Source organism: Perca flavescens, chromosome 24, assembly GCF_004354835.1.
Source record: "Perca flavescens isolate YP-PL-M2 chromosome 24, PFLA_1.0, whole genome shotgun sequence".
Taxonomy (NCBI): Eukaryota; Metazoa; Chordata; class Actinopteri; order Perciformes; family Percidae; genus Perca; species Perca flavescens.
Window position 1 is genome coordinate 18,046,265 of NC_041354.1, and position 25,173 is coordinate 18,071,437.

At 41.4% G+C, this 25,173-nt stretch overlaps 1 protein-coding gene across 5 annotated transcripts in view; it reads right to left on the reverse strand.

The window, feature by feature from the left end:
• Nucleotides 1-792: 792 nt before the first annotated feature.
• kynu (kynureninase) overlaps nucleotides 793-25,173 on the reverse strand; it is a 32,627-nt gene continuing 8,246 nt past the window's right edge. Inside the window, exons 2-15 of one of the 5 annotated variants that reach the window (XM_028572156.1) lie at nucleotides 20,150-20,239; nucleotides 9,915-10,126; nucleotides 8,969-9,089; nucleotides 7,854-7,936; nucleotides 6,989-7,050; nucleotides 5,925-5,996; nucleotides 5,633-5,707; nucleotides 4,314-4,460; nucleotides 3,862-3,960; nucleotides 3,591-3,664; nucleotides 2,823-2,875; nucleotides 2,196-2,305; nucleotides 1,192-1,422; nucleotides 793-1,017 (exon numbers count right to left, since the gene is read on the reverse strand). In XM_028572156.1, coding sequence (XP_028427957.1) covers nucleotides 898-1,017; nucleotides 1,192-1,422; nucleotides 2,196-2,305; nucleotides 2,823-2,875; nucleotides 3,591-3,664; nucleotides 3,862-3,960; nucleotides 4,314-4,460; nucleotides 5,633-5,707; nucleotides 5,925-5,996; nucleotides 6,989-7,050; nucleotides 7,854-7,936; nucleotides 8,969-9,089; nucleotides 9,915-10,083 — 1,416 coding nt within the window. In that variant the 5' untranslated portion in view covers nucleotides 10,084-10,126; nucleotides 20,150-20,239 and the 3' untranslated portion in view covers nucleotides 793-897. Of the gene's footprint in view, nucleotides 1,018-1,191; nucleotides 1,423-2,195; nucleotides 2,306-2,822; nucleotides 2,876-3,590; nucleotides 3,665-3,861; nucleotides 3,961-4,313; nucleotides 4,461-5,632; nucleotides 5,708-5,924; nucleotides 5,997-6,988; nucleotides 7,051-7,853; nucleotides 7,937-8,968; nucleotides 9,090-9,914; nucleotides 10,127-11,728; nucleotides 12,406-20,149; nucleotides 20,240-25,173 lie in introns of those variants that run through there. The other 4 variants (XM_028572159.1, XM_028572157.1, XM_028572155.1 and 1 more) reach the window with 4 other exon arrangements.

Sequence of the window (25,173 nt, forward strand, 5' to 3'; positions counted from 1 at the left end):
CATTTGGTCATATCATAAAGTTATTAATTTGTTGAATAGATGCTGCGTTAGTAGAGAAAGAACAGCACAACAGTATGTTTGTTTGCTTTCGAGGCTGAGATGACGCTAAACATTAGTAGTAGGCTAACTTACCTCAAACGGTTAAAGGACTACGCCACCGTTTGTTGAAAAAGGGTTATTCACCGTCTCCTCTATATTTATATAGGTGGACAAATGCATTTTTGTCTCAGTGCATGCATTGTCTTAGTCCGGCGGTGCCGTGGCTAGCTTAGCGTAGCGTAATGAATGGAATCCTTTATTGCAGTGTAGCATGTTGTGAGTAAAAGTGACCCAACAACAACAAAAACAAAACTTAATTACTTCTTGTGGCCTGCGTATTAACAATGAGTAAAAATAGCAATGCAGATTAAGACTAGATGATTTCCTAGGCAGATGCTGACTTGGGACTATTGGGTGGAAGTAGGCTACAGCCAAAGCACTGCTACTCGGGCACAGAGCTATCAGCAGCCAGCGGGGCTCTGCGGTCGGCGCAAAGTCACCCTTTCTGGGTTACTGTTTTACCGAAATGCCGCTGCCCTGACGAGACTTCTCTAATTCACAAAAATGGAATGGAATGTACGTCGAAAGTCTAGCCGCGATGTTTCCCCATTGGAATGAATGGCAAACAGAGCTATAGCTAGCTTCCTCCTAACGAGACCTCTCCAGGTCACAAAAATTGATTAAATTGTAATCGGTCAAAAACGTTAGCTTTGTAAGACCATAGAATATGTGTTATATAAATGCCATGACGAAATTCAAAGTGTAAATACTATCAGTCGATTAATGGGTTATCGGCAAATACGGCCCAACCTATCGGTAAAATCCACTATTGGTTGACCTCTATAGTACATAGTTCATTCACTGGCTGCTGGCGGTGAGTGCTGATCCCAGTGTTTGGATGAAGCGGTGAACGTCGCTAAACGAGTTGTAGAGCGGCACCGGAGCGACTCGCAGCACATTGGGCTCCCTCATGTCACACTGAAAGACAAAGAAAATAAATAGCGTTAACAGGAAAAGGGTTTTGAAAGTCTGTCTCTCTGTTAATGCACAGTGTACGAGAATGTTAATAAAATATTTTGGTTTGGCCTAAAAACACTTAAAACCAAAACGTAGCAATTCAAATGTAGCCTAAAAGCTGCTGGGTGTACTCACAGCGACTCCCCTCTTCTCCAGCTCTCGGAAGATTTTCAGGATAGGGACGGAGAAGGAGAGCGACAGCTGGCAGCCTCTCTGCTGAGGGTCCGCGGGCGTGACGATGTGGACGTGGGCTTTGTGAGGCTGAGCGGCGTCCTCGCTGTAATAATGCTGGATCAGATACTCCAGGTAGCCTGTCAACAGGAGAGACTTCCTGCGCAACGCCTGCATACTGGTCATGTTAAACACCTGGCAAAATCCAAACAATGTCAGTGTTAATCACTTCTCAAAATGATGTAAGACGTAAATTTAGGTTAGGTTCAAGTTTTGGAGTTGTGACATACTATACTATGACATTATTATGATTTTATTCGAACATATGGCGTTTTTCCGTTACGTGGTACCTGCTCGACTCGCCTCGACTCTACTCGCCTCGACGCGCTGTGCGTCCGTTATCCATTGCAGATGTTAGTCCCGCCTCAGCGTGGCTGGTCGTCATAGCGACTGCCGTGGGCGTGGCTTAGTGGCGTTGCTTTTCCGACTCATTTCCTGGTTCTCCTTCTCGTAAACAACATGATATCAAAGAGATAGTTAACGTTTACTGCTCCAGATTTCCCACCGTGGTCAGAAAGAACAGGGGAGACTCTTTGTTTCTCTCACTACATGACTCTAGAGTCACTACTCGCTGCGGAGATAATCGCCGTCACTCTCTCACTTCTCCCTCACTCACCCACTCCCAACACACACACATACGGCGACACACCAGCGCACAAGTAGAGTCGAGGCGAGTCGAGCAGGTACCATGTAATGGAAAAGCGCCAATATTATACTATGACTTTTTAACACTTTTTTCAGCTTACCAGCTAATGTTTAAAGCAAATGTTTCTGTGTTGTGTCAGCCCAACATCGGCAGGACAATGGCAATACGTTATCTACTCAATAGAGGAATCAAAGAGCCATTAATTAAAAACCGAAAGCTTATGTTAAACCACTTTTTTAAGGGAAGTAGTGAAGCCATTAACCCTGAGCGTGACTGAGTGCAGTACCTCCAAACTGGCCTGCAGGGGGCAGACAAGCAGGATGGGCTGGTTGGACAGTCGGAAGCCACTCACTCCAGGCTGCAGCTCCATGACTGAGAACGCAGAAAACACTGTTCAACGGTCTGTATCTTTTATTAACATTAAAATGTCTGTAGAACGGGATTCACGGTTCTATTTCTGTTTTATTTACATTTTGGAATTGCATTATGGGATATTTATCTGCGCTCCGGCAACTAATGTAGGCGGTTTTCAAAACTGTATACTATTGCCTACTGATTTGGCCAAAATGTAGTATGCAGTATGCAAACAAAAGCAAAATCTGTATGCCAAAAAAAATCTCCAGTATACCTCGGACCAGTCCATCTCTCCTACTGTATCCCACAATGCAAAGCGCTGCGACAATCACGACAACCGCGGCTTGCTGTTGTGGCCAACAACTGGAAACTTTTCACACTTTTTTATGTGAGAAATCAACTACGTAGAGCTCAAATGTGGGCAGTTTTACCAAAATTGATGGCCAAATGCAAATTTGCTCCAACAAAGACAACAGGCAGGTTAAAGACAAACTAGCATCATGTTGCAGTGCAAAAAACAATTAATTTCCTTCACCGTTATTCATCTGGAACCGAGTTTTCAGGTCATGTCCCCACCATCCCAGCAGCCTGCAGGAGACGGTGACAGAAGACGACAAGTGTATTTAGATGAATCCGTCAGCGGCGGAAGAAGTATTCAGATTACTGCAGTATAAGTACCCCCTAACCCTAACCCAAGAAAATCTCAATACTGAACACTATCGAATCACAATACTTCTAGAATCACAATAAATGAAAATCCCAACAGAAATCCAATCAGCACCCATGCAACGCAAAAGAATTGAACGGGCATATCACCCCATTTTATAAACTACATGTGTTTTGCGTGCAAAGTTAACTGTTAGAAATATTCTGCGTTAATTCTGAATGATTTTTCACAGGTGTTTTTCAGTTTTTAGATTTTTGGATAAACCGAAATGTTTGTTAAAGGTATATAATGTAAATCTACACAATTTAAAGGGAATGTCCATACTAACTTGTTTTTTTTTTTCAAGCTTTTTAGGCCTATATTTTTGAGAGGACATATGAAGACTTGAAAGGGAAGAGAGAGGGGGAATGACATGTAGCAAAGGACCATAGGTCGGAGTTGAACCATGGCCCTCTGCGTCAAGGAGTCATACGGGCATCTGCTCTACCAACTGAGCTATCCGGGAGCCCTGTCTGTGCTAACTTAATGGAAAAGGTACTGTTTAATTTATGGATTTCTTACAGCGTAACTAAAGCTGTCAGATGAATGTAGATGACTCAACTAAAGGGTTAATGAAAGGCCACGGGAAGCACTCACGCAGGTTGGATGGTGTCTCGATGTTTCTCGTGGATAAACGCCCCGGCTAGACCACCAGCACCTGAGTTTATATACTGGGAGAAAGCAGACAGCCGTCACTTATATGTCCACTGTATTTGTCTTCTCATATTCAGTCATATGTGGAAAATTTAACAACAACAACAACCCCGGAAGCTTCAGACTTCAGATCTCTGCAGGGTAAATCCAGACAGCTAGCTAGACTATCTGTCCTATTGGAGTTTTCTGTTGCACAAAGAAAGACAGAGCGTACCTTGTAGGAGCACCAGCAGGCGAAGTCCACTCCCCAGTCGTGCAGCTTGAGCTCGGCGTTTCCCGCAGCGTGGGCGCAGTCAAAACCCACATAACAGCCCTGAGAGACCAAACACTAGGATTAGACCATTAAACCCACTACTGTTTGGATGGTTTCCAGCTTCTAAAGTGTGAGGATTTTTACTTTTAATACTTTAGCTACTACTTTTCTGATGATATTTACAGACTTTTACTTAACTAATACACTAGGTAATTAACTAATGCAGCACTTTTACTTGTAACAGTATTTTTTACAGTATTAGTACTTTTACTGAAGTAAAAGGCTTTGAATACTTCTTCCATCACTACAGTTTAAGGGAAGTGGGTTTCAGCCCATGTGTGTCTCTGTGTGTGTGTGTGTGTGTGTGTGTGTGTGTGTGTGTGTGTGTGTGTGCGTGCGTGCGTGTCAGTTACCTTCCTCTGGCCAGCCTCGGTGATGGCGGCCATGTCGAACAGCTGGCCGGTGTAATACTGAACGCCGCTGAACATCACCACAGCGATGGAGTCGCCCTCCTTCTCGATGGCCTCCAGGATGTCATCGGTTCTCAGAGTCTCTTCTCCCTGAACCGTGGATCACATTGTTTAATATTTGTTATGAAACCTCACTCCTCATCTTTAGTAATTGTATTCAAATACTAGGCCTGTAACAAATTTTCAAAAGAAATAATGTGGATGGCTCCCTCCAATGCTCTTCACAAGTTTTATTCAATTTCATAGCATTTTAAATTTCTTTTCATAAAAGAACGTTGAAAAAAGTGACAAAAATGTTGGGAAAAACTTCAAAAACGTGGGGGATAAAAAAATACACAAAAACGTTGCAAAGTTGCAGAAAAAATTTTGGGAAAAGTGACAGAAACATCGGGGAAAAAGTTACAAAAGTTTCAAAAAAGATGTCCAAAACGATTAAAAAAAGTTACAATTTTGACCCAGAAAAACTAAAAGTTGCATGGTCGACGGGAAGACAACACAAGGGTTAAATGTATGTCTGATCGTTTCTATGTTAACTGTTAGCCCATATGCCCATAACTGGCTAGGATAGAGCGATACAGATATATATATATATATATATTTATTTATTTATAATAATAATAATAATAATAATAATGCATTTTATTTATAGGCGCCTTTCTAAACACTCAAGGTCACCTTACAAAATCGGCAATAAAACACTCAATACATTAAACAAGCAATCAGAGAAACAAGCAATAAAATAACATGATAATACTATTAATAAAAGAATTAAAGAGAGTAAGCCTGTCTGAAAAGATGAGTTTTTAGGTGAGATTTGAAAGTGGTTATGGACGTGGAGTGTTGAATGTAGTATATATAGTAGTATATATATATATATATAGTTTATAACTTAGTTATAGGAGTATATATTTACTTTGTACTTATATCATTTCAGAACCACATCAATGTAGGCATCAACATACTGTTGGGAGAAATGAGCGTGTGTTGATTCTGTGGCAATAAAGGATCATTTAGAAGTGACACTTGTTTGGTTCTTATCGGTCAGTTCATCATTTTGTTTTTCTGAATATTATAATAGTTGCCAGTTAATATTAGCTAAAAGATTCATTCATTAATTTGTTTGTTTGAAAAAGTAACAAACATTTTTATATTTGACTGAAAAATACAATTATTAATCACAATTATTTCTAAGACAATTAACTGTACTGCAACAATTAGAATTGTTACAGCTCTGCTAGATAGAAAGATGAAAGGCCTCGTACCGGTCTGGGTGACAGCAGCAGCATGCTCTTCTGAGGGTCCAATCCTCGCAGGCGGATCTGAGACTCCACCGCGTACTGAGGACAGGAAAGACCAGCTGGTGTAAAGACCATTTAAAACAACAAATAAAAAAGTTTATATTGGAAATAGTCACCGACCCTGCCTTTACATGCTTAATCATGTAGTTTTCTGTTTGTCAAAGTTTTCCATTATGGTTATTCACACACACCAGCCAGCCAGCACAAACCCAATCCAGCCAGCACACACGCCAGCACTGGCAAACGCTTCACTCACGTGGTCTGAAGGAAAGGCCTTCTCCTCCAGGAGGATTTTGTGCCGCCTTGATGTGGGTTTGTAGAAGGAAAGCTGCAGAATAATGGCATTAAGAAAGGACCGTTAAATGTCTACAACCTACTGTCATTTTTGCCATTTTAATCACCGTTTTCAGTCAGTCTCAGGTCTTTGCCCTCAAGTCCCAAGTCAAGACTAACAAGTCCCAAGTCAAGTCCAAAGTCTTAAACTTTGTGTTTCGAGTCCTAAACAAGTCATAACGCAATAGTCACCAAATCTAAACAACAGAGTAATAATAATTTGAGTTTACACAAACCATGAAGGTCTTTTCAAATGTGTATTTATTTACACGTTTTACCAAATGCTACTGAATGTAATACCACAGACACTGCACGTTCATAATGTTTTATGTCTACATAAACTAAAAGGATGAATGTAAAAGAAAAAACTGTTAGGGCGGGACAAATTAAACCAATTCTTATTGGTAGAAAGAATTAGTGATAAGTTCCCATCAAAGCTGTGGCCCACCTTCAACCTGAGCAGAGTCTAATCAGCCAGAATAACTGGAAACACCTGTGTGGCTGTTCAGAGGCTTTAAGTTACTGTTCCCCCAGAAAATAAGCAGCAGGGCGCTGATTCTAGATACAGTAATTCTGATAAGTAGCTAAACAAAATTATTAACGACATAACTTCACTTTTTCATGCTTGTCTCCGGTCTGCGCCCCGTCAGATTGCTTAAAGTGGATCTGGGAAATGATGCGCTCATGAAGTATTGACTTGCTGGGAATTAATAGCGTTAGTTGATTCAATTTATCTGTAAAGCACACTTTAAAAAACATTCTGTTTAACGTTTGTGTTTGGGGAAAGGTATCAAGTCTTTTTCAAGTCAAAAGGCTCAAGTCCAAGTGAAGTCCCGAGTCACTGGTGTTGAAGTCCAAGTCGAGTTGCAAGCCTTTCCTGAAATGTCATGTGACTCGAGTCCACACCTCAGATCATTTTTACTTTGTTTAGAGGTGTTTGACCATGAACTTCTAACCATCGTTTTGTAGAAACAGACTGAATGTTACCAGTAGGAGGTGGAGATTAACCGTCAGGCCGTTCATCAGCGCCACCTCTTCAGGTTTCGCTCCTGGAAGACATGTACCAGGTTTTATAGTTCAGCAGCATCTCCATGTAGGCTTGTATTGTCTTGTTTTGAATCGATTAACCGATTAGTTAAATAGTTGAAACTAATGCATTCATCTTTGCAGCTATTTTATGACATTTGATGACGAAAACATTATTTAATAATAAACATAATGAATAGATTTGCCTATAATTAAAATAATAGTTAGTTGCCACCCTAATTGTTGCCACCGGGGCTCACAAACTAAAATTAGGAAATAGGAATTAACCGAAACTTGTGTAAACCTACATGCTGTAGCTGTAGCTTACACACAACGTGAACATAAAACCAGAGTGTACCTGAAAACAACCTGAACATAAAACCAGAGTGTACCTGAACACAACCTGCAACAAAATGTTGCCACCTGGGCTCATAAACTAAAATTAGGAAATAGGAATTGACCGAAACTCGTGTGAACTCTTGGACAAGAACTGGACGTGAACCCCGGTCTCCTGGGTAAAAGATTGTTTCTGCCTTTTTGTAGATTTTTTCACGTTGATGTTTTTGTCTTGTGGATAATATATCAATAGAAATTTATTTCAAAATACAAAACTTTACATTTCATAATGTACTGTATATCCATAACACGTTTGGCCCGGTTGCGGAGCCCGATCTGGACTTTGAGAAGTGCTGAGATAAAAGGCGATTTCTGAAGCTGAGATCCACTAACCAAGTGTCAGGATTTTACCAGTTGGGAGTGAGAACTGAGTCGGAGCTTTTTAGGCTGAGAGGAAAAGCAAAGCGACTCAGAGAAGTTTGTCTCTTACCAACAACATTGGCCATGAGTTCCTCTAAGTTGTTCTCAGCCCACGCCCAGGGTCGGGAGCCTTCGGTGTGACCGTGGATGGCCCTAGAAAAAGAGTTTATCACTTAAGTTCAGTCACTTTATTATCCCAAATGTCAGGAGAGCAAGATACAAAAACACAAGACAACAATATAAAGGACATGAAGTACACATTTTTTTTCCTGTACAAAACAATTTTACACAACACCACAGGAGCGATCTCTAAAACACTCGACATTACATGTCGTTATTGCACATGGAACAATGGAGTTTTTACTCCTATTGCTCTTAAACCAGGGTACTCTAAATCCACAGGCTGAGGGGAGTGCTACAAACTGAGAATGAAGGCGGCGGATTGTGCAGTCTAACCCCTAACTTCCACCAGGCGTGTCTGCGCTGCGTTCAGGGGCAGGTGGTGTGCCCCGTGAGCAATCACTGCCATTCAAGTCAATGCTTGAACCACCAGCCGCGCCACGGCGCGTCCCAGAAGCGCATGTGAAGCGGCTCTCCGCTCCGCTAAAGATACACACCAGGTCTATTTTCATGTGAGCTGCGGAGCGTTCAGACAGCGAGGCAGGAAGTACAGTGAGAGTATCCAGTCAGTTTACCGAAATACCGGAACGCAGCTCAGATGCTCTGGTGGAGAATCAGAGTAATATAGACCTGACCTGGCGGGTTTATTTCATGCAGTGTCACAAAACATCTAGCTCTTGTCTCTTCTCAAAAAAAAATGTATTTGTACTTCATGTTCCACCAGCTGGCTCTTAACTTGGTAAAAATGCTTTACATTTTAGCATACCAGACTCCTGGAACAAATTACAGCACTTCCTTAAAATCACCTCTTTTTTTAGAAATCTGGTTTTAAACTTCCAAACTTCTTCTTATTATTGCTTTGCATGATTGTACTTTTTTTTTGCATCCTTACTATCCCAATTAACTATCAAATTATTTTCCATTTCAGTAAGTTTTAGTGTCTTTCTATGTTTCTTATGAGTGTATTTTCTGTTTTTGTCTTTGTAATTTGACTCGATGACATTGGAAATGAGGGCCGCCCCTCTCTAAAGGTTGAATGAATGTCGACTAGAAGACTCGACCTACGCTTTGGCCCACTTGTCCAGCTCCTCTTCCACGTATTTCCGGGCCGTTTTGGGCTGAAGCCCCAGCGAGTTTCCCACCAGGTAGATGCACTCCTCGGCCCCGTCGACCAGCGAGAGATCAGCTGCAGAAACATCAGAGGAAGTCATCCTACAACTGAGATACTCAACCCTTTAATGTCTATTAATGGATTAGTTTTTTTTGGTCTCCGATTTACTGATTTATCGACGCTTTTGTTGGCGTTTTGTTTTTACAAATATGCCGTTTTTGTCGCTTTTAGCTACCAATTCTTTTCTGGATGAACGGATTAGTTGTTTGGTCTCTAATCACACGTTTGACTCAAAAAGAGACCAAAAAGTTGGAAAAATTGGCGACAATGACGTTGAAGAAAAAAAAAAAAGGAAAGAGGGTTCAGTTTGCTGTCCCAGAGGAGAGAAGAAAGTATTCACATTACACAAGTTTACCTGTTTAACATCAAAAATGTATATATAGTTGGAGATTAATTTATCAGTTGACAACTAATCGGTTAATCTTTGCAGCTCGTCTTTCCTTCATCTTAACAGGTTCTGTTAAGATGAAGGAAAGACGAGCTGGAGAGGAAAAAAAAAGATCGATGTTGAAACTCTTCAACCGTTGGTTGGAGTGGACGTATCGGGGCGCTCCACGCCAACAGAGTTTTGTATTTATTTACAGAAAGAAGAAGTAGTTTTATTTTGTTTATCATGCGTAGAAAAAGAAAGTGTCCAAAAAGTGTTTAAAAAGTGTCAAAAAAAAGCATTTTTGTTGGTGTTGTTTCTATGTTTTTGGTTGTTTACTGGGTTAATAGATGGAACCATGGTGGAAGTTTGACTTTCTTTACATAAAAAAAAAAAGACTCAAATCAAAATATTTGGAGATTCATTTAACACTGGGTGAATGGATGAATCTTTGCAGATGCACCTGTACTCACAGGGAGGAAGATCTTTTATTTTGGGCACCAGGAACTGGTCCCTGAGATGTCTGAGGGCGTCGTGTTGGTCCAGATGTGCAGCCACCTCTGCATCGGTCGGACCGCATCCCAGCAAAGCCGAAACTCGCTCCAAGGTTTCCCTCGCCGTCGAGCCAACTAACGGGTCCATTATGGAGGGATCGGGAGGCAGCTGGAACGGAGTTGATCTGAAACTTTAAAATAATTTAAACGGGTTGAGAAGTCAGCAAGATATACAAGTTGCATGTCCACTGTGTGTGTGTGTGTGTCTCTGTGTGTGTGTGCCCCTCCAGCTTCTCAAATGAAAGGATTTACTTTTTTGCCCTTTTTTATATTCATCACAAATCAAGACACTTAATAATAAGATAATTTTTAATGTAACGTTACGTTTTGTTTTTATATTTTGTTTGTATGGAAAGGAGCCCTACACTGTAAATATATATATATTTTTTAACCAAATAATTACTACTTTTTTAGGAGACCTTTCTGTTTAACCAGAAACAGCTCTGAAGTCGCTAGCTCTAAACCCACCAGACTCCATTAAAAAAAAAAAAAACTTCCTCCCAACACTTCCTTCTGACTAACATGTGACTGAACTAACCAATCAGAAGCTAGGAGGACTTATAGCCTGAGGAAAATAAAAATAAGAATAACTTTTAAAAAAAGTATATCTGCTCAGCTGTTAAAAAGTAAATATCTTTAACTCTGAGTACATTTTAACTGAGCTACTTTTACTTAAGTAGAATATTGTTGTACTCTTTCCACTTATCTTTCTTTACTGGTTATAAGGTTATAACACCAGTAACAGTTCAGTCATTTTACAATCCAATCAGTTACATTAGGGTTAGTTTAACATTAGTTCACATTCTATATATCCTTTTTAAACATTTTGCTTTTTGAAATTTTTCCTATTTGAACTTTGTGCGCATCCCTCTACATTTTTGCGTGTGTGTGTGTGTGTCAAGCAAAGCAAATGCCTAGTAAGTGCCTCTATTTCTATATCTATTTCAGATTCAGATTTCAGATTACTCTGAAATGACTATAATATAATGTATAACATTTTTGAAGTAACTTGCCCAGCACTGTGTATAAACAATTAAACCATAAACCATTTAGAGATCTTTGTTCCGTTAATGTGACTTTCTATCTTGGGTAGACATGGGGTTTGTATTTATATTTCTAAAGACTGCAGTCATATTTAAACAAACAAATATACAGTACATACTGTAGTTGTAGATACCCACAGTGTATCTCGCACACATTTTGAATAAAATGAGACGTTTATGAATAATAATAAAAAATGCAATTGCACATCATTTTTGGAGCGTTATTAACACCATATCTGTGTCTGAAACGTTGGAAAAGCCAGAGCAGATCATAAATAAATAACACTCAAAAGGTCAAAGACAAAACTTGCTAAACTACAATCATTAGATCTGAGAAAAGACTAAGTTAGTTTCATTCAGCCAAGGTGCTGCCCCCATTGGCGTAATTTACAGTTACAACCCCCCCCCAATAATCAAAACTGGCCAGTGCAACCTACCCCAAAAAATGTAATTATAATTTCCTTTACATAAATAAATTCACCAGAAATGCACAAAATTTCATTGCTCAAAAGTGAAGCTCGCAACCCCCCCGCCCCCATGTTGAACCCAAAGTAACCCTTGGCTGCAGCTAAACCTTAGAATGGCGGGAAACCCCGTGGATAGCTAGAACACCACTAGCCCTTCAGAACCAGTTAGATTAATAATAGGACTCCTTCTCTTCCAGAAGGAGAAGAGAAACAGCCGACTCACCGTTAGCACCGCCAGCAGTCCGACTGAGTGAACCTGGGGATGGTCTTTGACCTCTCGGTGTTTAGCCTCGAGTTAATCATTGCTCTAACTCACTTCATGGTAGTAAAACATGTAACTCTGGGATCAGACTAATTCCTGTTAGCAAACGTCCTTCTGTGCAACACGCGGGTTCCCCCTTTTCACAGTTTCACTTTCGCCACACAATGTCCAAAAACCGCCGTGGATTTAACGCTTGTGTTGACTGGGACTGGGTTGAACACAGAGGAAAGTCCCTAAGCAACATTACAAAAAGGGAAACAGGTGTTTACTGGTCCTGGGGCGAGACTGCGTCTAGTATTTGGGATGCAGCCAAACGTTTTTTGTCTTTGTATTGTACAAATATTGATGTGTATTTTGATATGCACAAGTACAATCTCTTGATAACAAATACTGTATACCACATATGGAGTACCTTAAAAAATGATATGTGGAATAAATCTCCACTTCAGTGAAGAAAAGCATCATCACACACACACGACGCAGGATTTTTACTACTACTGCAGTAAAGGATCTGAACTCCTTCACCGCCGTTAAAGGCTCTTTAGTTTGACAGAATTTAATTAATGCTGCACAGTGGAAACATTCCACTAGAGGGCAGCAAAGCATATATAATATCCCCTACACACACACACACTGGTAACATAGCATATATAATATCCCCTACACACACACACACTGGTAACATAGCATATATAATATCCCCTACACACACACACACTGGTAACATAGCATATATAATATCCCCTACACACACACACACTGGTAACATAGCATATATAATATCCCCACACACACACACACTGGTAACATAGCATATATAATATCCCCTACACACACACACACTGGTAACATAGCATATATAATATCCCCTACACACACACAAACTGGTAACATAGCATATATAATATCCCCTACACACACACACACTGGTAACATAGCATATATAATATCCCCTACACACACTGCACATACTGGGAAAATACAGTAAAACAGATGCATAAGGTTTTGGGCAGCACCTAAAGACAAATGAATGAAACTGAAAAACTTTTTGCAGATCTAATGATTGTAGTTGGAGTTCTTTAGCTTTAAGTTTAATCTTTAAGCTTTTTGAGTGTTATGTATTTATTTTCTGCTCTAGCTTTTCCAATGTTTTAGACAAATATGGTGATAATAACGCTCCAAAATGATGTGAAAAAGAGATGCAAAACTACCACAAAGAGACACAGACCTTGACAAAACAAAGAGACGCGGAAACCCAGAGCAAAACACCCACAAAGAGACACAAAATGTATGGTAAAAATTGCATTTTTGTTTTAAATTGAAAAAGGTCACAAACTCCTCTGCCAACGTGCACACAAACCGGCGGAGAACACGCTTGTTATGTTTGAGCAGTTACGACATGATTGTCTCCAGCTCTTGTGAAAAAAAAGCAGACATTTCTAAAGGGCCACACATTTGTTTCAGGAAAAACAATCGTGACCTGAACATGATCCTCCAGCGTGTGTAAACTTAGAGGGCAAGCTGACTGGGGTCAAAGGTCAATCAGCTTGACCGAGCGGGCGCCTAAGTTTTCCTTAACAGTCATGTCTGAGAGAGATGTTGTATTTTTGAGGCTCCATTTATCACCAACATGTAAAGTTTCAAGGCACATTATGGATGCAGGCAGCACACATAACATGGTTTATTTGCTGTTCCTACTGTACACTAACCCTAAATATGTTTTGACCCCGACTACACTCTTTTAATACTTTTATATTCAGGTACGGCACAGCAAATATCGTTGTACACAAGGCGAGTCAGCTTTATTTCTATAGCACATTTCACCAACGGGGCAATTCAAAGTACTTAAAGAGCAGTTAAAAACGATTAAAACATTTAAAACAGATAAAATACAAGAATAAAAGTTACAGTGCAGTATAAGAAATTAAACATTAAAGAGCAGTTAAAAACAATTAAAGGTCCTTGGCCTTGACCAACTGCCACTTTACTCGTTTGAAAGCCATGATGTCTCTCTCTCTCTCTCTCTCTCTCATGGGTGGGCCAAATTCTCTGTGAGGGCAAAGCAGAGAAAGGGGAGGTAACCTTTCTCCTTACGACCTCATAAGGAGAAGATTCCAGATCGGCCCATCTGAGCTTTCATTTTCTCAAAGGCAGAGCAGGATACCCAGGGCTCGGTTTACACCTATCACCATTTCTAGCCACTGGGGGACCATATGCAGGCTGGGGGAACTCATATTAATGTTAAAAAACCTCATAAAGTGAAGTTTTCATGCCATGGGACCTTTAAAAATATAAAAGCAGATAAAATACGAGATTTTAGGCTGCTAGTATGGGACAATGTATAAGCCGTTGCTCTATACACATAATCCACCTGCAAGCCTTGCCATTCCCAGAACGGGCCAGTCCTGTTCAGTATAAGAAATAAACAATTATTTAAATAAAGGCAACATCAAAAAGAAAGGTCTTCAGCCTTGATTTAAAATTACTTTTGAATTCTTGTTACCTGACCATACTAAACCAGATAGCAGCTTCTACACTAGATGCCTATCTGACAGTGCTATAGCTAAATTTAAGGAAAATATTCCTACAGCATTCCAGTCTATGTCTTGCCTTAACATAACAGAGGACCTCTATGTTAACCTCAGTCCCTCTCAAATTGATACATTTGTAGACGGTGCTACAACTTGCCTACGGACGACCTTAGACTCTGTCGCTCCTCTCATAAAGAAGACGATAAAGCAAAGGAAATTAGCTCCTTGGTATAACTCCCAAACTCGCAAATCAAAACAAATCTCACGAAACATCGAAAGTAAGTGGCGCTCCACCAAAGTGGAGGAATCCCGTTTGGAATGGCAAGACAGTCTGAAAACCTATAGGAAGGCCCTAAGAAAGGCCAGATCAGACTATTACTCATCATTAATAGAAGAAAACAAGAACAACCCAAGGTTTCTTTTCAGCACTGTAGCCAGGCAGACAGATAGCCACAGCTCTACTGAGCCATCTATTCCTCTAGCTCTGAGTAGTGATGACTTCATGAGCTTCTTCAATGATAAAATTATAACAATTAGAGATAAAATTCATCATCTTTTGCCCTTAACTTCTAACAGTTCATCTTTAAATGCAGGACCGCTAGAAAGAACGACGACTCCCGACATATACTTGGACTGCTTTTATCCTATAGACCTTCAACAATTAATGTTAAAGATATCCTCAGCTAAGCCGTCTACCTGTCTCTTAGACCCCATCCCAACGAGGCTACTCAAAGAAGCGTTACCCGTGGTAAACACTTCATTTTTAGATATGATCAATATGTCCTTACTAACAGGTTATGTACCGCAGTCATTTAAAATTGCTGTGATAAAACCTCTTCTGAAAAAACCCACCCTAGATCCTGAGGTCTTAGCAAACTATAGACCTATATCTAACCTTCCCTTTCTATCCAAGATCCTTGAGAAGGTGGTTGCTAATCAGTTATGTGATTTTCTACATAGCAACAGTCTATTTGATGATTTTCAATCAGGATTTAGAAAGAATCATAGCACAGAGACGGCACTGGTGAAAATTACTAACGACCTTCTAACTGCTGCAGACAAAGGATTTGTCTCCATTCTTGTTCTACTAGATCTTAGTGCTGCATTTGACACTATTGACCATACAATCCTGTTACAGAGACTGGAACACTTAGTTGGCATTAAAGGAATCGCACTAAGCTGGTTTAAGTCCTATTTCTCTGAACGATCCCAATTTGTTAATGTTAATGATAAACCCTCCAAGCACGCTAAAGTTAGCCATGGCGTTCCTCAAGGCTCAGTGCTTGGACCAATTCTATTCTCCTTATATATGCTTCCTCTAGGTAATATTATTAGGAAACACTCGATTAACTATCACTGTTACGCAGACGATACCCAATTATATCTGTCAATTAAGCCAGATGAAAGTGGTCAGTTAGCAAGACTTCAAACGTGTATTGAGGATATAAAATCCTGGATGACCCACAATTTCCTGATGTTAAACTCAGACAAAACTGAAGTTATTGTGATAGGACCAACGCACCACCGAACTTCGTTTTCGAAAGATATAGTTACTCTGGATGGTATTACCTTGGCCTCCAGCACTGCTGTCAGAAATCTAGGAGTTATTTTTGATCAGGATATATCCTTCAACGCCCACTTAAAACAAACCTCAAGAATAGCCTTTTTCCATCTTCGTAACATTGCCAAAATTAGGAATATCCTGTCTCAAAACGATGCTGAAAAACTTGTCCATGCATTCGTTACTTCTAGACTAGATTACTGCAATTCCTTATTATCAGGTTGCCCAAATAAGTCCCTTAAGACTCTCCAACTGATCCAGAATGCTGCAGCACGTGTTCTGACGAGAACTAAGAGAAGAGATCATATTTCTCCTGTATTAGCTTCTCTGCATTGGCTTCCAGTGAAATATAGGATCGAATTTAAAATCCTCCTCCTGACTTACAAAGCTCTAAATGGTCAAGCACCATCATACTTAGAAGAGCTCATAGTACCTTATTGTCCCACTAGAGCACTGCGCTCCCAGAATGCGGGGCTACTTATGGTTCCTAGAGTCTCTGGAAGTAGACTGGGGGCCAGGGCCTTCAGCTATCAGGCTCCAGTATTATGGAACCAGCTCCCAGTCTGGGTTCGAGGAGCAGACACCGTCACCACATTTAAGAGTAAACTGAAAACCCTCCTCTTTGATAAAGCTTATAGTTAAGGAGTGAGGAGTTGCAGCGTCCACCTAACCCGGCCCACCTGCTTCTCCTCGTAGTCATCAGTTTTATATACTGTATAATTAATAATCTAGTGAGAGTAGAAGGAGGCAGGCCAGTACAGCCCAATCCGGTTGGGGAGAGTTCTAGCCCGACCAGGCTCCTCTCTTTAACCTGCCTCTCTTAAGTTATGCTATTACAATTCTAGACTGCCGGGGAGGCTGTTTCTCCCTAAGACACACTGAGCTGCTCTCTCATCTCTACTTGTTACTTTTGTATGCATCCTGTCCCAGAAATGCTTGCTTGTTACTAATCTAGCTCTGGGGAGTTTACTCCCCGGAGTCCTTATGTTTCTTCTTAGCTCTGCGATTCTCTGCATTTCCCGGCCGCATCCTGCTGCGTCCTGCTGCACCCGCCGCACCCACCCGTGCTCTGCAGCGCCACGTTACATCCCGCAACGCCCTGCTGTGATGTTCCTATGCACAGAGTAGTCAGGATCCGGTATAGGAGACTGCACTACTCAGTATGACACGATGTGCCCTGCTATGACATGAACTTCCACGATAACCTTCGAAGTCACTGTGACTTCTAATGTGACTGTTATCACCACTGTTCATCACGCCCCCAACCGGCCCGTCAGACACCGCCTACCAAGAGTCTGGGTCTGCCGAGGTTTCTTCCTAAAAGGGAGTTTTTTCTTGCCACTGTCGCAATAGCCACTGCTAATGCTTGCTCTTGAGGGAATTACTGTAATTGTTGGGGTTTTGGAATTTATAGAGTGTGGTCTAGACCTACTCTGTCTGTAAAGTGTCTCGAGATAACTTTTGTTATGATTTGATACTATAAATAAAATTTAATTGAAAAAATTTAATTGAATTGAAAAGAACTGAGAGTTGCGGCAGACCTGCAGTTTTTTGGGAGTTAGTTCCAGATATGTGGAGCATAGAAACTGAACGCTGCTTCTCCCTGTGTAAGCTTGTGCAATGACAATAAAGTGTAGTCTATTTTATTCTCTTTAAAAATAAAGTGTCATTTTAAAAGACATCTGTACGGCACATATTTGAGCCATTTTCCACCAAAACATTTGTTAAGAAAACATACAAAACACGTGCAGTTGAAAACACGGCATGTTTGAGAAGAAACACAAGTTGTGTGTTTTGCTAAGCTAAGCACGCAGATGTGTAAAAAAATGACTTGTGGGTTTTTTAAGAGTGCAGAAGAGCCAATATGGCTGCAAGATGTTTGCGTTTGCACTGTAATCACTGACATGCCTCTTGCACGTTCTTGTTTTTCTCACAGTAAAAGGAGGACGTGTGACATCTGGAAGCGCTCAGGAGGCGGGACTAAAAAACCCCGCGCCCTCTGTTGTTTCTCAGGGGCACAAACATCAAAAGGAGGGGGCAGGTAATGTTGTCTCTCCTATCTGAATAAAATCGTGAGAGTCTTGCTAGAGACGGGCCGCGCTCCAGTTATCCTTTGGTTTCATAAAACTCAGGCTACATTTACACCGCTACGTTTTGGTTTAAAAAGGAATATCTTCTGCTACGTTCCCCCCTCTCATTCCCCCTGCTCTGGTGTTTCCCCCTCTCATTCCCCCTGCTCTGGTGTCCCCCCCCCTCATTCCCCCTGCTCTGGCATTCCCCCCTCTCATTCCCCCTGCTCTGGTGTTTCCCCCTCTCATTCCCCCTGCTCTGGTGTTCCCCCTCTCATTCCCCCCTGCTCTGGTGTTTCCCCTCTCATTCCCCCTGCTCTGGTGTTTCCCCCTCTCATTCCCCCTGCTCTGGTGTTCCCCCCCCTCATTCCCCCTGCTCTGGCATTCCCCCCTCTCATTCCCCCTGCTCTGCAAAAGGTAAACATCATGCTTTGGTTCAAACATACAGAGTCTGAATGAACTGAAGGTCTGGGACTTTCTCACAGTTTAGAAGAGAAGTTTGAATGAGAAGGCGAGCGCAGAAACACCTGCCGCTGCTCTCAGCTCTTTTATTTAGTGGAAAGGTATGTCGTTTGGTCTCTGTAGCCTCCAGCACCTGATATTTACTTCAGCCTCTCCATTTACGCTCTGCGGGGTTCCCACTGAAACCAGTCTGTGTTTACAGTCACATGAAAAGATAAGGAACCGAGTGCTTGGTGTTTAGGAGACTTCCTACGTTATACACTCTAAGAAATGTGTGCGTGTGTATGTGTGTGTGTGTGTGTGTGTGTGTGTGTGTGTGTGTGTGTGTGTGTGTTCATGTGTTTTTTAATGTTCTCTGTTGATTGTTGGAGACGATGCAAGAAATTGTTATGTGTGAATAATAAAACAATAAAGTTTTATCTTATCTAATTTGTAAAATAACAAAAAAAGTTCTTATTACCCAGACTTACCCGTAATTAGACAAACAGAAATGACGTGTGCAGCTACAGTTAAAATGCAGAACATTTTCTGTTAGGCCTGTTATAGAAAATCCTCTCAGACGAAGTTAGATATCTCTAAAAACGTTGGAAATTGTTGAAATTGTTGAAAAAAGCAACAAAAACATCAGAAAAGGCGCTAAAGGTAAAAAAAAAAAAAAAAAAAACAGACAAAAACGTTGTGTCACAAAAGGTTAAAGAAAATGAGAAAAACAATTACAATTTTATATGTTAGAAAAAGCGACATATATCAAGAAAATTTACACAGGGACTTCTTTAATCTCCCAAATCTAACCTCCGTGCCTGCCAAAGGCCGTCAGAGCACAAATTATGAAATTCTTTATTTTACGCATCTTATTTGCAAAAAAGAACAGCAATTGCTTACGAATATTTGACAACAAACATTTAGTTTTTTGCTCCCACCATGCAAATAATAGTCAAACAGGAAAAAGAATAAGTATCTATTTCCTATTTTACCAAGTAGGTGATAAAGTAAATAAACACACATAAAATTAAAATATATAAAAAATAAAGTAACAATATCAAAAATTTAAATAAAAGTCCGTAAATTATGCAATCCTAAATGTAAAAACTAATCTGCCTCCTCCTTCCCTCTCTCTCTCCCTCCCTCCCTCCTCCTCCTTCCCTCCCTCTCTCTCTCCCTGCCTCCGTCCTCTCTTTGGGTCATCTTGCGCCCTGCGGCCATGAGAAGCAGCAGTCTGCAGCGACAGAGCGCCTCTTCTCTCTGATTATCATTCAGCAGGAATACGTCCAGTTCACTTTGCTCTCAATGGGACCCGAAGACTGAAACCAGCAGCCTGCTCCATCTCTCTCAAACCGCGGAGCCGCAGCCATGGACTGCTGCGCATTTGGATGTTTACGCATCGCGTTGCTGTGGCTCGTGCAATCAGGAGTGCTTGCGCAACACGGTAGGTGCAAGGCAAACTTTTTATGGCAAGTTAAGACAATCCTAAATCCTTTTTGTGTCACCTATAAGCAGTGGTGGAATGTAACTAAGTACATTTACTCCACTACTGTACTTAAATCCAAATGTTGAGGTACTTGTACTTTACTTGAGTCTTTTCTTTTCATGCCACTTTCTACTTCTACTGCTTAGAAGAAGATTTTACCCACAAAACTACTTTTTTATCTTCATGATCAGGGAGATGTCTAATGCAACACAGAGTCTCACAGGTACCGTTTAAATAATTCAATCATTTTCTTTTTTTTTTTACAATGCAGAAAAAATAGGAACATCTTGCCTGTTAAAGCTGCAGAGAGTTCAGAGCTGCGTGTCTCGGCCTGTGAGGCCGCATTCCTATCACTCAGCAGAGTCCAGAGGTTAGATGGACCTTTAGAGACAGACGGGAGATCACAGACAAGAATATTACAATACTGAGACACAGATACAGGAAACTCACGGTTAAAGGGTAACTTTGGGTTTTTTTCCAACCTGGACCCTATTTTCCCATGTTTTTTTGTCTAATTGTCTGATGGGAACAACAATCTAATTTTAACTGGTCCAGTGAACCAGGCTGTAATGTAACCCTACAGGACTAATGTTCAGCATCAGTTAGAGTCCACTTAAAGTTCTGTTGTTGCTGCTGACAGACTCAGATTATTATTCTAAATGTCTGACAACATTATGGGATGGATCCCTACAGAGATAGACCTTTTAGTTAAAGAGTAAGATCCTTTTAGTTTAACATCAAACAGCCCCGAAATCACCATCACCAAACTCCACCAGACTCCATGTAAATAATCAGGACTTTTAGCGTGTATAGAGCCAGATATAGCCACATATCTCCACATGTAAATGGGTGAATTAAGGGTTTATTTCAACCAAACCAGTGTGGTGATTGTTGAATAAAACACGAAGTTACCCTTTAAAATCTCTCACAGAGAGAATGTCTACTTTTGATCCAAATGCATATATATTTTTGTAAAAGTGCCTCAATAGATGTAGCAGTTATTATCTACTATTATTATCTTATAGAGCTGATTTGCTAACCCTCACTTTGGCAGAGGAAGTCACTTCACTGAAATATTCTTCACATACTGAACTCAATAAAACTAAAAAACAACCAGAAATCACTGAAGAAAAAGTGCCGTAAAAACACGAAGAGAAATCAAAAAGAGATTTATAATCAGGAGAGCAATGCTCACGAACATGCAGCGGTAATTGGAACAAGATTACAAAACTGTAATGACTCATTATTACACAACATAATACACTTGTTGCTCAATATCATCCAGTAAACTGCATCGTCTCCCAACATGCCTTTCTCTTTCGGATATAGACTCTTATTTGACTTTTATTTTAGGGGATATGTCCCCCCCAATATTTAGAAGAGGAAGATGTGTCCGCCTTAAAAAAAATATGAAAAATATTTTCATGGGGCTGAAAATACGTACGGAAAACAAGGACTGTGTCTACATTGCTACATCTGGAGGTTAAAGACGCATAGTGTTTGACGCTCAAAATTTTATGAAGGACGACCCCCTGGATATATGGATATGTGTGTCCCAAACCCTACGCCCCTGGACAAAGCCGCTGTCTCTGTCCCCTCCTTCTCCATCTCGCTCATATCTTTGTCTCCGGGGCGGCCGACAACACATCAACGCCTGCAGTCGTAAACTTTAAGGCAGACCGTCGTAAAAATCAAACGCTGTGGCTCCTCGCAAAGCTTTGCGACAGGAACACCAGGCCACCACCTTGTTACATTCTCCTCCTCTTATCCAGACTTGTGACTTTGATTTGTGCGATTTGTTTTTCCTGGTGAGTGGCGGGCCCTCTGGGAACAAGACCCCTAGCCTCAGTTGTGTTAACACCACGCTCCCCCAAATTAATCTGCTTTCCTGAGAAACTGGAGAATTCCCTGCAGAGTCCGTGCACATCTGGGCTGCTGCGGGCCTCCCTCCCAGTGGGATCTCCTCCCCCCTGGGGGTGGGGGGCCGCTTCATTAACTCACCACCCCCCTACACTCCTAAACTCCCCTCTGGCTATGTAAACTCATTAAGCTCCCTATTGGAACAGTTTAGCCATCAGCCAAAAGTCTCCCCCGACTGTCTTTCTTTGCCTGAAAACCCAGCTCGTTTGAACAACCTGTGACCTCAAATCTTGTTGTTTAGCTTCCAGACAAGGCGTACACGCAGACAGGCGGCCATGTAAACAAGAGCATTTGCTTTCAAGAGGCTGTCAACATGAAGACCAGCTTGTCAGTCCGTGTTTAGGCTTTGGGATCAGCCTCTGTGTCCATTCAAGGCTCGGTCGTCCTCAGGCATCCTAAATACCCTGAGTGTTTGTTTTCTCTGATGTGGCTTTACTCGGCCCCCTCAGTCAAACTCAAACAGGGGTAAAAGGGAAGTTGTAAGCAGCCTGATCTTTTTGTTCAGGTTTTGTTAAGAAAAGCCTCAGTTGACGACTTTGACCTGGTGGTAGACAAACAGCAGGACTCAGACAAAGATAAAGACGCGACTCCTGGGTAAACCTGCTCATCTGATCACAGCCGCAGATTGTTCGGTTTTCATTTCCTCTTCATTAAGTTGACACATCTGGAACTCAAAAACACAAAGCGAGAGAAGGAGATTTTAGATTTGGAAAACATAATTTTTTTACCAACCTAAACACATAACATCTGCTAAATGACCACCATGCTTGTTATCCTTCACATCCCAGCTCCAGAGTGTTACCCCGGAGGTCACCGGACTTTGCGTAACCCGCACCGCAGCGTGGACTTTGACTCCACAGAGATCCAGAACACGGCCATCCAGGATCTGATATGTGACCACTCGCTGCCGCCGGGCTGGTACCGGTTCAGGATCAACAACAAGCCGGCCGAGATGCCGACCACCTGCGTTGAGGTAAGACGCCAAAAATAGCAGCTGAGCTCTGCCGAAAAAACGGTTTGTACTACCTCCTGTGTCTCTACTCTGACTTCCCTGATTGTCAAAGTCAGTAACTAAAACCTCTGCCAAAAAATAGCATCAAACACCATCTGCCTGCGCAAACATCTAGCAGGTTGCTTTAATAAGCACCTTCAGTCCAAGTGGAGAGATTAATAACCCACTGGCTGCAGGTAATAACTGTTTCTGTTGCAGATGAACCGCTGTGGGACCCAGGCTCCAGTGTGGCTGTCTCTGAAGGACAGCTCCCTGCCGCGGCCCGGCGAGACCCGCCAGCTCTCGGCCTGCGCCACCTGGCAGTTCTTCCAAGGCAGCACTAAGGACTGCTGCCTCTTCCGCATCCCCATCACGGTGCGCAACTGCGGCGAGTTCCTGCTTTACCACCTGCAGCCAACGCAGGGGTGCATGGGATACTGCGCCAAAGGTGACCATGCTGGACGGGTCAATGCCCCAAACAGAACGGGAGCTCTGTAAAACTCCCAACTCGTAAAATAGTGACGCTTGGTCAGTGTCTCTCAGCGTCAGATACCGACGCAAAAATCCCCTTTAGCCTCTGTATGGAACGCACCGGGCAGAGCAGCAGCTCGACCATGGTGCTGTAAGATCACGTAGTATGAAGAGAGACAACAGTAGAGAGTAGTATGTAGAGAGACAACAGTAGAGAGTAGTATGTAGAGAGACAACAGGAGAGAGTAGTATGTAGAGAGACAACAGTAGAGAGTAGTATGTAGAGAGACAACAGTAGAGAGTAGTATGTAGAGAGACAACAGTAGAGAGTAGTATGTAGAGAGACAACAGTAGAGAGTAGTATGTAGAGAGACAACAGTAGAGAGTAGTATGAAGAGAGACAACAGTAGAGAGTAGTATGTAGAGAGACAACAGAGAGTAGTATGTAGAGAGACAACAGTAGAGAGTAGTATGTAGAGAGACAACAGTAGAGAGTAGTATGAAGAGAGACAACAGTAGAGAGTAGTACGTAGAGAGACAACAGTAGAGAGTAGTACGTAGAGAGACAACAGTAGAAAGTAGTATGTAGAGAGACAACAGTAGAAAGTAGTATGAAGAGAGACAACAGTAGAGAGTAGTATGTAGAGAGACAACAGAGAGTAGTATGTAGAGAGACAACAGTAGAGAGTAGTATGTAGAGAGACAACAGTAGAGAGTAGTATGAAGAGAGACAACAGTAGAGAGTAGTATGTAGAGAGACAACAGTAGAGAGTAGTACGTAGAGAGACAACAGTAGAAAGTAGTATGTAGAGAGACAACAGTAGAGAGTAGTATGTAGAGAGACAGCAGTAGAGAGTAGTATGTAGAGAGACAACAGTAGAGAGTAGTATGTAGAGAGACAACAGTAGAGAGTAGTATGTAGAGAGACAACAGTAGAGAGTAGTATGAAGCGAGACAACAGTAGAGAGTAGTATGTAGAGAGACAACAGTAGAGAGTAGTATGTAGAGAGACAGCAGTAGAGAGTATTATGTAGAGAGACAACAGTAGAGAGTAGTATGTAGAGAGACAACAGTAGAGAGTAGTATGAAAGACTGAAAATCCGATTCAAACAACTCAGGACTTTCCCCCAGGAGACCAGGGTTCATGTCCCACATGTCACTAAAACATACATTTTATAACCTCACCTATCATCTTTCCCTAAACCTAACTGTCCCGTGTCAGTTAAACGTACGTCCCGACCCAGATCATCAAAAAGTGACGCCAAGAGTCCCGACCAAGAGCGTCTCAATATGACGCTGAAGGAGACTTTTTGCGTCAATAACAAATGCCAAAGATACCTGATCAAGCATCGCTTTTTGATGCGATGGGAGTGAGAATGTGTTTTCTTTTAGGCCAATACCTATACTGATATTTGAGTTTAAATAAAATCTGATAAAAACATACCAGACAATATTTGTGCACCATAATAGTGTAATAAAGACAGAAATCTGATAAATGTCATGTTTCAGTTACTCCAGATGTGGGAGCCAGACTCTGCCCAGCAGGTGAGGTAGAAGTCAACGGTCGATGCAAAGGTGAGACATTCTGTTGGCTTCTGAAACTACACGTGATCTTATTAAACATATAATTGATCATGTTTTAACAGCTGTATATTACTATCCTTGTTTGGATGTGATATGATTTCTATCTTTGTTGTTAAACTAGTTGTGAAACATGAACAAACACAGAACTTTCTTTTATTATCCAGTTTGACAGTCAGTTATAACGGAAAAAGAACATCAATAAACTACTTTAAAGTAGATTTTCTTCTGGGCTAAATTACGTGGTATCATAAACTCCAGTACTTGCCGATAACAATACCAGTATTTACCGCGGTATCGGAGGCTTTTCTGATACTGGTATTGGTATCAGAACATCTCAATTTTATTATTT